Genomic DNA, 13,035 nt, shown 5'->3' with positions numbered 1-13,035 from the left:
TGCAGATGTTTCCACGTCCGCCTGCAGGGCGGCGTTTAACCCGCCAGGTCAGACCTCCGCCTGCAGGACTCGAGATCACCCGGTATGGAAACAACGGTGGCGGCGGGTTTACCGCCACTGTTATTTCCATACCGGGTGACTTGTAATGAGGTCCTATGTCTGACTGAAGACATGAAGTTGTTTACTTGACCTGTTGTTGAAACTGGTCTAGGAAAACCAAAGCGGCATTTGGTGTAGTATTTCCCTTTTTTTTTTATATTTGTATCGACAATATTTCCCACTATTTGTATCTTTGAAATTGTAAAATGTGTGCATGAAGGTCACTATGGGCCTCATTCCGAGTACGGCGCTAACCAATGGCGCTATTAACGCCTTGGTTGACGCCGTACCCGGACCGGCAGCGCCTTGGTGGTTGGCGGAATTACCGCCCCATTCCAAGGTTAGCGGGGCGGTAATTCCCCAATCCCCATTTACCCTTCCCCATTCCCATTCTTGCCCCATAGGGCATAATAGGAGTGGGGAAGGCGTCAATTACGCCACCGTAAATTACGGTGGCGTAATTAACATCAAGGTCCCTTAGCGCCATGGTATTTAACGCCTGCTAAAAGCAGGTGTTAAAAGCACCATGGCGCTAAGGGAACTCGGAGTATGGCGGTAAGGGATTACCGCCACCGCTCTCGTTAGCGGTGGCCGCTATCCCTTACCGCCATACTCGGAATGAGGCCCTATGTGTTGTTTGTGAAGGGATTTCACAAGTGACATATTTTTGGATGAACTGCAAAACAGTGGCATCATTGTCCTGACCAAATTTAGGACCATCTTTAATCCATAATAGCATGTGGATGTGTGGTGCTCCTCTGGCTTGGTATTCTTTTCTCCAAAAGAAGTGTTGAACTTTTCCGAAGGGAGGAACAGTCTTATTACAAATAAAGTGTAGCATAGCAATGAAGCAATGATGGAAATATCTTGATACATTTACAGGATCTAGAGAACAGAGTTCTCCTGGTGTTTTTATGTCTGTTTGTTTTAATTGTTTTTGCTATGCGTAGGAAATCGTGTAAATCTTCCCATGCATATTCTGCACAACTTAATGTTACAAAACAAGTGGGCGGGCCAAGGTTTCTTATCATACAGTGTACATCTCTGTGACGTTGGAAACCAGTATTCTTTTGTACCGCGCATGTTTGCTAAAATATTTGTAATACTTGACTATAAAACCTCATCCTTTTCTTGCATTTTTTGTAATAATTGCATAGCTGACATATTTTGAAAATGGGTACCTGATTTTAATGTGTGTGCAACTCTGTAGCTTAGAGTTGCTAGTTCACTTTCAAAGAGAAGCTGGAATATGTATTCCACGTTTTGTCTGAATCTGGGGTCGTCCGAATACATTAGTAGAGAACAATATTCTGACACTGTTATCTGTGTGGCTCTATCATTGTACCTTCCTCCTTTTTCAGTAGGAAAGAGTAGCAGAAAGGCATGTGCTTTATACTTTTTTCCCATATGCTGATTGGAGATCCTTTGGCTTGTCGCATTTGGTATGTTTCCAGTGCATCATCTATAGTGTCTTTAGATTTTAAAGGATGAATTGTATAATGGTCTAAAATATCGGATTCTGTAGTAGGATTTAGAAGTTCAAATTGACCAGTTTCTGGTGACCTTTGAATCATGTCTATGGTTTCTCTCAGGTCTTCTTCAATATTAATTTCTTTGTAGTATTCATTGTTGTTTTTTTAGATATTGCGGGGCTTGTCTAACTTTATGTAAATCCACAAGTTGTTGCCAATTTTCTTTTGTCTTTTGTAGGTACGCCATTTACTAAGACAATTAAAGATTGATCTATTGGCCGTTGCGCTCCTAGAGTGTGTACATTTTCTGTGAGATCTAATGGTAAATAAACTACTTTGCCATGAATGCCTTTGACTAATTCGGAGGGAGGTAAATTTGCTGTTTTTGGTTGGAGGCGTATTATTGCTTGAAATGGATGCACTGTTTGAATTATGATGCTCTCATATAAATTTAGCTTTTTCAGGGGATTTGGTACTGGGAATAATTCCAGGTTATTTGTGATAGCACGTGAAGGGGTTTGGTTGTTGCCAAGTTTTGAAGTGCAGTAATTGCAAAGTATTAAGGGGGCAGTAATGTCGTATTTGTTTTCTGCTATAAGGTAGAAAGCTAATTGGAACCATTTCTAATCTTCAATGTCTTCTATTTTGTACGTTATGTCTATAGATTTTGTGGTACTTTTATAAGAAGTCCTCCGGCAACACACACACACACATGGTTTGGTACTTCAGCAGAGGTACTTTTAAACTTTAGTATTTCTTTTTTGTATGTGTTTAATAGAAGGTTGCTATTTGTACGGTAGTTGCTAGTTTGTTGTACATCTATTTCATTTTGTAAGTGGCTTTCAATTCCAAAATATTTTCTCTGGATATATTCTATTTCTTCGAGTAGTTGTTTGGCTGTATCATGTAGAAGATTGTTATTTAAGTCGGCTAGTGCTAAAGCAGGACTTTTAGCATAGTAGAGTTTTTGGACTAGATTTCTTATAGTTGAATGATGTGTTGCTATCATTTTGATATGATGGAAAGTGCTTTTGCAAATAGGTCCTGAAATGCAGGCTAATGAATGTCCTTGTAGTCCTGTCTATTTACGCACTGGACAGGCATCCATATTTTGTAGTAGTTTCATTTTGAATTTGTCTTTGCTTTTTACATACTGATTGCGGAACTGGCGAAAAGATTTGAAACATTTTTTGGCAATGTTACACATTGATGTGCACAGCCATTTGTAGACTGGATGTTTTGGTTCAGGAGATTGGGGAGGTGATACTGAGTTTTCTGGGGATTTTTTGTGAGCAAAGTTTCTTGTCAATAATGGTAAGTTTTTCATACCCCCGTCCACTGCTATGTATGGCAATTGGGTTTGTTTGCTTTTGTTTATATGCTTCTTCATTAAAATATGGTTCTGTGGTCGTGGTGCGACTCCGTTCACCTCCACAGATGTTTAAGCTATTTTTGTTGATATTCCGTTTATAGAGAAGTCTTTTTTGTAGATTAGTAGTTAGTTTTGTTAGTGGTTTCATCCTGTTTAAAACTAAAATAACTTCCTTTTGAGAAGGATTGCACTGTCTAGGAGAGCTTCAAGGATTAATTTTCTACGGTAGGTTTTAAGGGTTGTGCATGATTTCTATCCTGTTTTTAAAAGGTTCCGAGGGACTCTATGGCAGAACATTTTTTGTAAAACATTTTTTTGGTATGCTTACTTGTCCCTACATAGAGATTTATAGGTCCAGTGTTAGCAGTAGTGGTAGCTGAAGTCTTGTTAATCACTTTCTGTTTGGTTTTACATTTTGATAGAGGAGGGAAAGTTTCTGTACTGGAAGCTTGTTTTGTTTCGCTAAATGTATTAGCTGTTTTGTTTGAACTTTTTGTACAAAATCTGCTAGAGATGGATGCTTATTTTGGACACTTTTATTTTGATTTGCTCTTCTTCTGCATTGCTTTCTACAGAGTTGCTTTTTGGTAGGCATTCTTTGGGGTCTGTTGAAGGAAAGAAAGAAGTGTGGGATGGGCTGTTGTGCACTGTATACGTGCTTTGTGCATGGGTGTCTGAGTATGATGGTAAGTGTGATTGTGGAGGTGTGTGATTGTGCAATGAGCAGGTACATCAAGTTGGGAGTCTATTGTATTTGTGTGTTACTATACTGGGCTTCAGATGACAATATAAAGTATGTAGCTGGCAAGGGGAAGCACGAATACTAAATCTAATGGTAAAGGGTTAATATATTTGTTTCTTCTACAACACTAAATGCAGTGTGTTTGAGAAACAGTTAGAACATTATGTTAGTTTTGTATTTACTGTTTTGTATGGAAAGAGTAGGTTTCTTCTAAGTCCTTGTTCGTACTTGAGACGCTGCTGCTTTTCAGGAGAGTGGTGTTCACTGAAAGTTTAAAAGAAAGAAGTTGGTGCATATGTGTGTTTATACCAGTTTTGTTAATGTAGACATTGTTTTGCAGTATTCTTTGCATATGTGCATCCTGTATATTTTATTTAGAATCTGTTAGTTGAATATGTTTTTCGAATGAGTCTAATAGTAAACGAATAGAGCACACTTGTTTTTTTAATGTTATGTTAATGGATGTTAAGAGATAGAAGAAATAATCATATGCATTTTGTGCTATTTTTACAGGCTAAATGGCAGAGATTGTACATAAAAGCATTAAGTGTATGCCTTTGTGAAGGTGTGGGTAATAAAGCAGAAGGATTTGATATAGAGGCAGTGGTGTTGTTTGATCTGGGAGCCTTTCTAATGATATTGTCGGTGTGTGTTCTTGAATGAAGATGTATGTACTCATCCTGGCTGTGTGTCATTTTATAACACAGTGGACAGTCTTTTTAATTATTATACTGTTATTTTTCACATTTTATAATATGAAACAATATTTTTTTAGATAGATGTGTGTGTAAACAAACATTTGGAGAGCTGAAAGCTTTGCAAGTGACACTTTATCATAGCAGATGGGAGAAATGACAGTAACTTCAATGTACAGTTTATACAGGGTCAGTGGCATTTACTCTGTTCATATTTATATTTATTTTGTTTTACTTTTTAAGGCGCTTATGCAGCTCGCGGGCGTCTAGGTGCTGATACAGGAATGGTTTGTTTTTTAGTTGCGTAATTATTTTGTCTTAGTTGTGTATTTATAACACGCTTAAACACCCAGAGGTTTCTAAGCACGGACCCGGGATCGAATCTGTGTTGCTTCGTGTCATCTTGCTTTCAAGGCGCGCACGTTGCCGCTGAGCTATGCTCCCGGGATGTATTGTATTTCTAGAAGAGGTGTACATGTACTGTGTAGAAAGTATTCATACCTGTAGACTGTGTTCATGCATGTGGATATGCATCAATCTGTAAGTGGAAATCTTGGGAAGTTTTATAGTAGTTGTTGCTGTAGGTTCTTTGCAGTCACAGCCAAATTGTACTGAGAGTGATCAATAGTACATCTAAAGTGCTGATCTGTGATGACAGAGTTAGATGTTGAGTTCTTGGATGTGACTGGTGGATGATTGTGTGACTTCTTAACATTAGCCAATGAGGAAATGGTGCAGAGAGTGCAGTGGAAAGGGTAGAAGGGCTGCCCTCAGTGTTACTTATGTGCTCCGCGGACTGCACGGCTGTCCGGAGACAGGACATGCTACATCCGGGGTTTCCAAGCATGGAGTGGGAGTGTATTTTGAGGATTAGCCAATCAGATGTTGATGTTCTGCTTCGTATTGAGAGAGGCTGTGTGTAGTGAAGATGGCGGAGGTGCAGAAAGTCAGAGTGTTGGTGGTTGGAGATATGTTTGTGAATTGGTTGGAGCAGTATGCAAAATCTAGAAATGTGGCTAACCATTTTGACACAAAAGGAGTGGATGTGGTGTGGAGCACTGTGCCTGATTTGAATTAGCAGGCAATTCTAGTAGTTTGTCAGGATGTGGCTAGGTTTCATAGTCAACATGTAGTTGTCCAACAGCAGTTGGGCTATGTTAGAGGCCCTACTTTGTTGCAAGATTTGAAAAATTTGGTTCAGGAAATCATGAAAGTCCTTCCAAATGCCAAGGTTATATTTTCTGGGTTGACACCTAGGGAAATATGGGACAATAGTTCTGTTTTTTGTCCTCAGCAAAATGTTGCTAGGTACTTAGTCAACCGAGGCATGTTTGGTTTTATGACAAGATCTGGCATGTTGTTTTGCGATAATGACAACATTGACCCTGGTAATGTCGATTACTTTAAGGAAGATGGCATTTCTTTATCTATTATGGGAAATTCCATGCTGTTTTGGAACGTAAGGGTTGCTTTGGAGAAGCTAATGTGAAGATTTTTGGAGGAAAATGAGCACAAAAAAAAGAAAATAGAAAATAAAAGGTGTTTCTGAAGCATCTGCACAAAAAAAAGTCTCTTTTCAGAGCCAACCTCAAAGAGGAAATGTCGCACACTAATTAATTTTTCATCCCCTACGCTCAGATTTTTCGATTTGTCCGTGGACAGCGCGGTTGTTCGAGGACAGCATGTATTACATACAGGGATTTTGGGGTTGAGTGGCATGCAAATTAAATCAAACAGAGCAAGGGATTGGTAAATAAGGTTTTCTGGGTGTGTTGTGCCACAGAGTGGGCATTGCTGCACTTATCCTGGATAAAGTCTGTGATCGGCTACATTATGCCACCTACGTTTATAGAAACTTCTTTAACCATAGGGGTCGGCCGTGTGTCCTGGGTATGAATCAAAAAGGTAACCACAAGGTGGTCAGACCACATAATCTGAAAAGGAGGGAAAACAATAGTGAACGATTCAGAAGAGAAAACAAAATCCAGTATGTTGCCTGGTGAATGAGTAGGCTCAGCAACAAGTTCCTTCAGACCCAGATCATGCATAGCATCAAAACACTGGGTAGCCAAGTGAGAAATAGGAAAATTACATTAAATGTTAAAATCACCTACAGTTTAATATTAGGATTTGCTGCCAGTTCCAGGAACTGAGCGCAAAAGGGTTGTGTCAGCGCCCGGAAAGCGGTACACCGTTAAAATATGTATCAACATGGATGCCGAATTCGTAAAACAAACCAAGAGGTCCTCGAGCGTAATGCTTTGAGAGAGGGTTAGAAGTGTAACAGTAAATTGAGTATTGTAAATGACTGCAACCCCACCACCATGATGAGCAGACATATGTATCTGGAAAAAGCTGACAATTGAAGGACCAGATGAGTCTCTAAACCAAGTCTATGTTACACAGAGGCAATCAAAGCAAGACTATGCAATCAAATCATAGCAGAACACTGAGTGTGCAACCAGAGAACGTGAGTTAATTAACTTAATTTTATACTGATTATCGGTCAGTATATCAGCCGGAAAGAAGTGTAAAAGGCAGGACTCAACATGGGGAGGTAACACTGTGCATGAGGTGCTAAGCACATATCTCCTCATGTGACAGCGTAGAAGAACTAACAGGGGTACATGGGGAACAGAATGGTAATACCTATGACTCTACTGTGCACGGACGAGCACAGACGGGCTAAACATAGGTGCAACATCGGGGCGACGTGTACGTCCCCTGCTGCGCTTCCTTGTAGTAGTTTCCTTATGTGGGCACATAGGGGGCCATTACAAGTCTAGTGGTAACCTGGCTGTGCTACCGGCGGGTTGCCACCGATATGTAACACCCTTTCTGCCGCCTCAGATCCCGGTGCCACCGGGACATTACAAGTCCCGGCGGCCCAGGATATCAGGCAGTGGAAAATGTTAGTCCCCATTACCGGCACCCTAATTTCTGGACCGGTAGACTTGTAATGACCCCATTGCCAGAACCAATTCCGTGATCTTGCCGGATGGACAGCAAAGGAAGACGGCCAACGTTTGGTGCGTGTGGGTAAGAAAATAAAACAACCAGCACTGCTGTGCACAAGCCGTGGTGTGCTCATAGAAACCAGGCACCCTCAAGTCTCAACTGCAATAAAGAACCTCAACTGCAACAAAGAACACAATAGAAGTAAACTAAAACAAACAGTTAAAACAAGAAACGAAACAGAAAATAAAATCAAGTGCATGAAAGGGTGTTGAGTCAACGCCACGGCTCAGGTAGACCTGGCGCCTAAAAGGAAATGAAAATAATATGAAAACCAACTGAAATAACAAAATTAAAAGAACCCAGGGGGGTGACAAGTCGTACCTGTAGTATCCACCAATTGAATGGCAAAGTGGTTTTATTAGAGTAATGGTCTCAAATGTAACCCTTAAGTTCTTAAACTGTTGGAAGAAGCAGGTAGTGGGAATTCCTGACACCACTCCAAATCATGTAAGTGGCAGGCATAGATCACAGTGGTGACAGTTATACTCAAGACAGGGAAGATCCCACAGGACTGGAGGTCATATTATCGACATACCTTTAATGTATGTTGGAAAAACTCAAATTCTTGACAATCTGCCATGCAAGCTGGAGGGGATGGTGTAGTTGATTATCAACAATAAATAATGTGGTTTTGTGTTGTGGAGAAAACACTTGATTTGATTCCTTGGTATGATATGTTTGCAGTACTGGAGACCATGAATCTGAGTCTGTGATTTTTCAAATGGGTGTCATTATTTTTCCAGGGACGTACTATGAGGGTGAGAGTGATTGGTTTTCTATCCTGAGAATGTAATTTAGAACTGGGAATACGTCACGGCTTCCCACTCTCCCCACTTCTCTTTGTCATGGCCTTTAAATTAATAGCTGAGTATTTGGCCATCATGGACTTGGCCTTTGATAAAGTGAATAGGTCCTTGTTATGGTGGATTCGCTGAGTCACAGCCTCCTATTTCCCATTAATAGTTTGCCGGTACCAGCGGGATACTGGCAATATGCCCTTACCATCTCCACCGTCCAATATTCCGGTATTACTGGTATACTATGGGTGGCAAAGAGCCGGTAGGTTCCCATTCCCATGGAGTGCCATAGGAGTACATGGGATGGGATTGCCTGAATCACCGGCACCGGTGTTACCGGTGCCGGTGATTCAGGCATTTCCTTTCCTGGTAGAGGCCTGATCTACAGGCAGATCAGGCCCGCCACGAGATCCGTGTCCCCCACCAGCAAACTTGAAGTGCGCCAGTCCGGGAAAAAATGCCAGAGCCAGAATTACCAGCATTTTTGCTGGGCATGCACACCTGTAATGAGGCCCTTAGCCTCATTCACAGTCTCTGTCAATCTTTCAGTACTGTGACTTTTTTTACAGCCCTTCCACAGAACACTAAAAATTCCATGAAGAGGGTTGTGGAATTGACATGGAACCTACAAATGTGTCTTTTCAAATTTGGTCAAAGTTTAACAACCAAAGTGTGCAGATGTAATAGGTGGCGGGGAAGATACCTGAAACAGATCTGCTCAATATTAACTTTTATTTTGCATTTCTTTCTGTAGAAAATATCTCCTGCAAAGATCTGGAGGTAAGTTTTCTATTTTTTTTTAAAAAACAAGTTAAACATTGATTGGCAGTGTTTGGCCTTTCCTTTTGAATGTCTCTTTTTGAGTAACATTATCAGAACTCTTTTCTGTGATTGAAGGTTTCTGAATTCTGTTTTCTATTACTAATTTCACAGAATGCTAAACCCTATCAAACATCAACGTGCTGAGTATGATTTAAATAACAATTTATAAATCATGAAAATATAAAGTCGCCATAAAGATATCCGACTGCTTCCCAGATTTGATGTCCTCTTGTATCATTAGTGAGCCGTGTCTTGCATTTGGCCCATTTGTGTTAGTGAGCAGTTTCTCGCATTTAGCCCATTTGTGTCATTGAACCAAATCTTGCATTTAGCCCATCTGTGTTAGGGAGCAATATCTCGCATTTAGCCCATCTATGCTAATGCGCCATATCTCACACGAAGGGACCGCAGAGATCAGGGAACACATCACCATTGGAGGAACTCATGGGGGTGATAATTGCTGCACACCAGAATGTACCACACGGGAAGGGATATGATCCGCAATTAGTCAGAACAGCGGGGTAGGAAAGGTACTGACACTAAATAACCCTACTAAAAACTCACCCTTCTGCATACAACTGTCAAACTCTGAACAATACACAACCATACTTCTACAGCACAAAAAACAGCATGCACTTCACAACAACAAAACAACCCACACATAGGGCTTCATTACGAGTACATGTAATGTGTACCGGCAGCTTTTCCAGACCGGCATACTCTGAGTCTGCCGGTAAGGATGATGAACTACCGGCAGGCCTGACCTGCTGGTAGTTCAGGCCCCTACCGGCAGATAAATCACTGAAGCCGGTGCGTCAGTGGTTCCCATCCCTCAGAGTTCTATTGGACTTCATGGGAATGGCAAGTTACCGTTACTCCCATGCCCGTAATATCCCAGTAATACTGGAATATCGGGCAGCAGAAATGGCAATCTCGTAATGATCCCCATAGTCTCACCCAAAACCACATGGTGGCTACTAACTGAAGAACACACCTACGCTCAGTAAAGGATGTCACCAAACTGAAGCTGCCAACTGCACAACACAGCTCAATTGCTTTCCCTCACTGCTTTACAGACCCGCGGCCTGCAAGTCTTTATCATTTTTCTTTTTTTTTGAGTGTTTTTTTTTTTTTTTTTTTAAACTCTTTTTATTAGTGGTCGAGAAAAACACAAAACACAGCTAGAGCTTCAACATACAGATCGCAATCATCATGGTACTGTATTGCAGAGGAACACAGTACATATAGTATACATTTTCCCAAAGCGGTGGGTCTAAGTGTCGCTGTCATCATCAGAGGTCATATCACAAAGGAACATTCTAAGGGGACCCCAAATATCCTTAGGTCTGCAGGCCGAAGGGCGTGTGAGAACAAACTGCTCCTCAACCTCATTCACATAGACCAGTTCTCGGAGAAACTGCTGCACAGTGGGTGGCGACGGATTTTTCCATTGAAGCAGAATACATTTTTTGGCCACTGCACATGTGATATTAAACAGTCTTCTGGTCTTTTCGGAACATTTTCCGATGTCCCCGAATAAATATTTCTGTGGAGACAGCGTCGGGGGGATTTGTGTGATGATCTCCAGTATATTTGCCACCTCCCTCCAGAACCCAGCCACCACCGGGCAGCTCCAGTACATATGGAACGAGCCAGCGTAGTCTGCTCTGCACTTTGGGCATTGACTCGGAGCGCTTGAGACAAACTTGGCTAACTTGGCCGGGGTGTAGTGCAATCTATTGAGAATTTTAAATTGGATTACTCGTAGCCCAGCATTTAGGGAAACCTTATTAGTAAGTGAACAATACCTTTCCCAAGTCTTATCATCAATAGGGATCTGAAGATCCTTCTCCCATTTATCTCTGCTAGGACCAGGCGTGGGCGAGTGTGCTTGTACCATGGCATATAGACTGGACACACCTAGGCGGCCTCCGGATGTGATCATCTGAACGCAAGGGTGTGTAGGGGGTTCATCGGGGAAAGACGCCCAGTATTTCTGAAAGGCCGATCTCATACGATAGTATTGGAGAACTCTAAGTGGGCCCCTGCCCAGAGCCCCAGTTATCTGCTGAAGGGTCACGAACTTTGCATCGATAAACATATCACCCAAGCACATCTCGTCGTCAGGGTCCCAGGCCGACCGTAGGCAGGCGTCATATGTTGGGGGGATACCAGGGTAACTCCATAGAGAGACCTCCGGATTATACAGGCACGGCAGTCCCAGCCTCTTGAATATTGCCCGCCAGGCCGCGACCGTACTACTGACTGGGTTAAAATCACATGAATCCCTGTAACGATCATCAAAAATGACAGACTGTATGTTCGTGGGTACCGTGGTAAGTTCTTCTATATCTACATGTGGGGGGCCCCCATCCCTGGAATACCAATATTTAGAGAACTGGGCCTGGGATACATGATAATAAAGTTCAAAATCAGGGGCCGCCAGCCCACCCGCAGAGTATGGTTTAGTTATCCTTTCCCATCCTATTCTTGGAGTCTGTCCATGCCATAGGAAGGCCGTGGCCATAGACCTAAGTTTGGTGAAAAATAGTCTTCCCGGCCACATCGGTATGTTCACAAACAGGTACAGTAATTTGGGGAGGATTACCATTTTAAGGACTGCTACCCTGCCATGCAATGATAACGGAAGGCGGTCCCACAATAACAGTTTAGTCTTCAAGGCCTGTAGCGTGGCATCGTGATTATCAGTGTATAATCTATTCTTCCCATGTGAGACAAGTATACCCAAATATCTGATGGACTCGCTGGACCACTTCAGCCCGCCCAGAGAGACAGGGCAGGTTGTTGCCGGTGTAAGAGGAAAGACCTCCGACTTATCCTTGTTTATGGTGTATCCAGAGTATGTAGTGAATTCTTGAATCTCTGCCAGTATGGGGGGTAGGTTATAGTCGGGCTCACGAATATATAAGAGTGTATCATCAGCGTATAGGGATATTAGCTGTGTGGCTCCCTTCAGGTTAATGCCCTTATTGGCGTGTCGAAGCCTTATCGCGATTGCCAATGGTTCTATTGTCAGGGCAAATAATATGGGCGAGAATGGGCAGCCCTGCCTAGTGCCACGTCCCAACATGAACATATCAGAGATTGTTTGGTTTGTTAGCACCCGGGCACCGGGTTTCATGTAAAGCAACTGAACGTATCTAATAAAGTTCGGGCCCATCCCAAACGACTCCAACACTGCCAGCAAGTAGGCCCAGGAAACAGAGTCGAAGGCCTTCTCAGCATCTAATGATACGGCAACAGCGTTCCTGCCTGGGTCAACCTGGGCCAGTATTCCAAAGAGCCTACGTAGGTTAAGTGCCGTAGATCTAGCGGGGATAAACCCATTCTGGTCAGGGTGGACCAATGTGGGGACCGCAGGCAAAAGCCTGCTGGCCAGTACTTTGGCGAATATTTTGGCATCTGTGTTAATGAGAGACAGTGGCCTGTAAGACGACATATCCTGGGGGGGACGTCGCGGTTTAGGGAGAACAGTTATTAACGCCTCTCTCATGGATGGAGGTAGTATATTACATTGAAGGGATTCCTCCCAGACCCGCAACAACAACGGAGCAAGCTCCGCACTAAATTCTTTGTAGAACTCAGCACCGAGGCCGTCTAATCCTGGAGCTTTATTGGACGTTAAATCTTTAATCGCCTCAACAATCTCATCTGTAGTAAGAGGCTGGTCTAGTGCAAGGCGGGTCTCCTCTTGGAGTTTTGGAATCTTAAGTGCCGCAAGGTATTTCCCTATCTCGGTGGCGGATTTAGTATCTCTATTACTATATAATCGTTCATAGAACACCGCAAATTCAGCATTTATTTCGTCTTCATTCACTACAACCGTACCCCCAGGTGTCTGTATGCTTGTAATACGATTCGGGTGCCTGTCTTGTTTGAGTAAGTTGGAAAGTGACCTGCCCGCTTTATTTCCTTCGCCATATCTGCGGGCTCGGACAGGGGATGCCATGTACTGCACTTCTCTAGAGGCCAACCTACTGAATTCCTGAAGTTGTGT

General features: G+C 42.5%; 1 protein-coding gene across 4 annotated transcripts in view; it reads left to right on the top strand.

Moving 5' to 3' along the window:
• Nucleotides 1-13,035, top strand: part of TMEM241 (transmembrane protein 241) — a 1,254,706-nt gene that overhangs the window by 496,996 nt on the left and 744,675 nt on the right. For all 4 annotated transcript variants that reach the window (XM_069620899.1, XM_069620898.1, XM_069620897.1 and 1 more), the window contains one exon: nt 8,950-8,975. In XM_069620899.1, coding sequence (XP_069477000.1) covers nt 8,950-8,975 — 26 coding nt within the window. The remainder of the gene's footprint in view (nt 1-8,949; nt 8,976-13,035) is intronic.

Source organism: Ambystoma mexicanum, chromosome 5q, assembly GCF_040938575.1.
Source record: "Ambystoma mexicanum isolate Mex_15411 chromosome 5q, UKY_AmexF1_1, whole genome shotgun sequence".
NCBI classification, from domain to species: Eukaryota; Metazoa; Chordata; class Amphibia; order Caudata; family Ambystomatidae; genus Ambystoma; species Ambystoma mexicanum.
The sequence above is the reverse complement of the archived record's forward strand: the minus strand, read 5'-3'. Positions and strand labels throughout refer to the sequence as shown.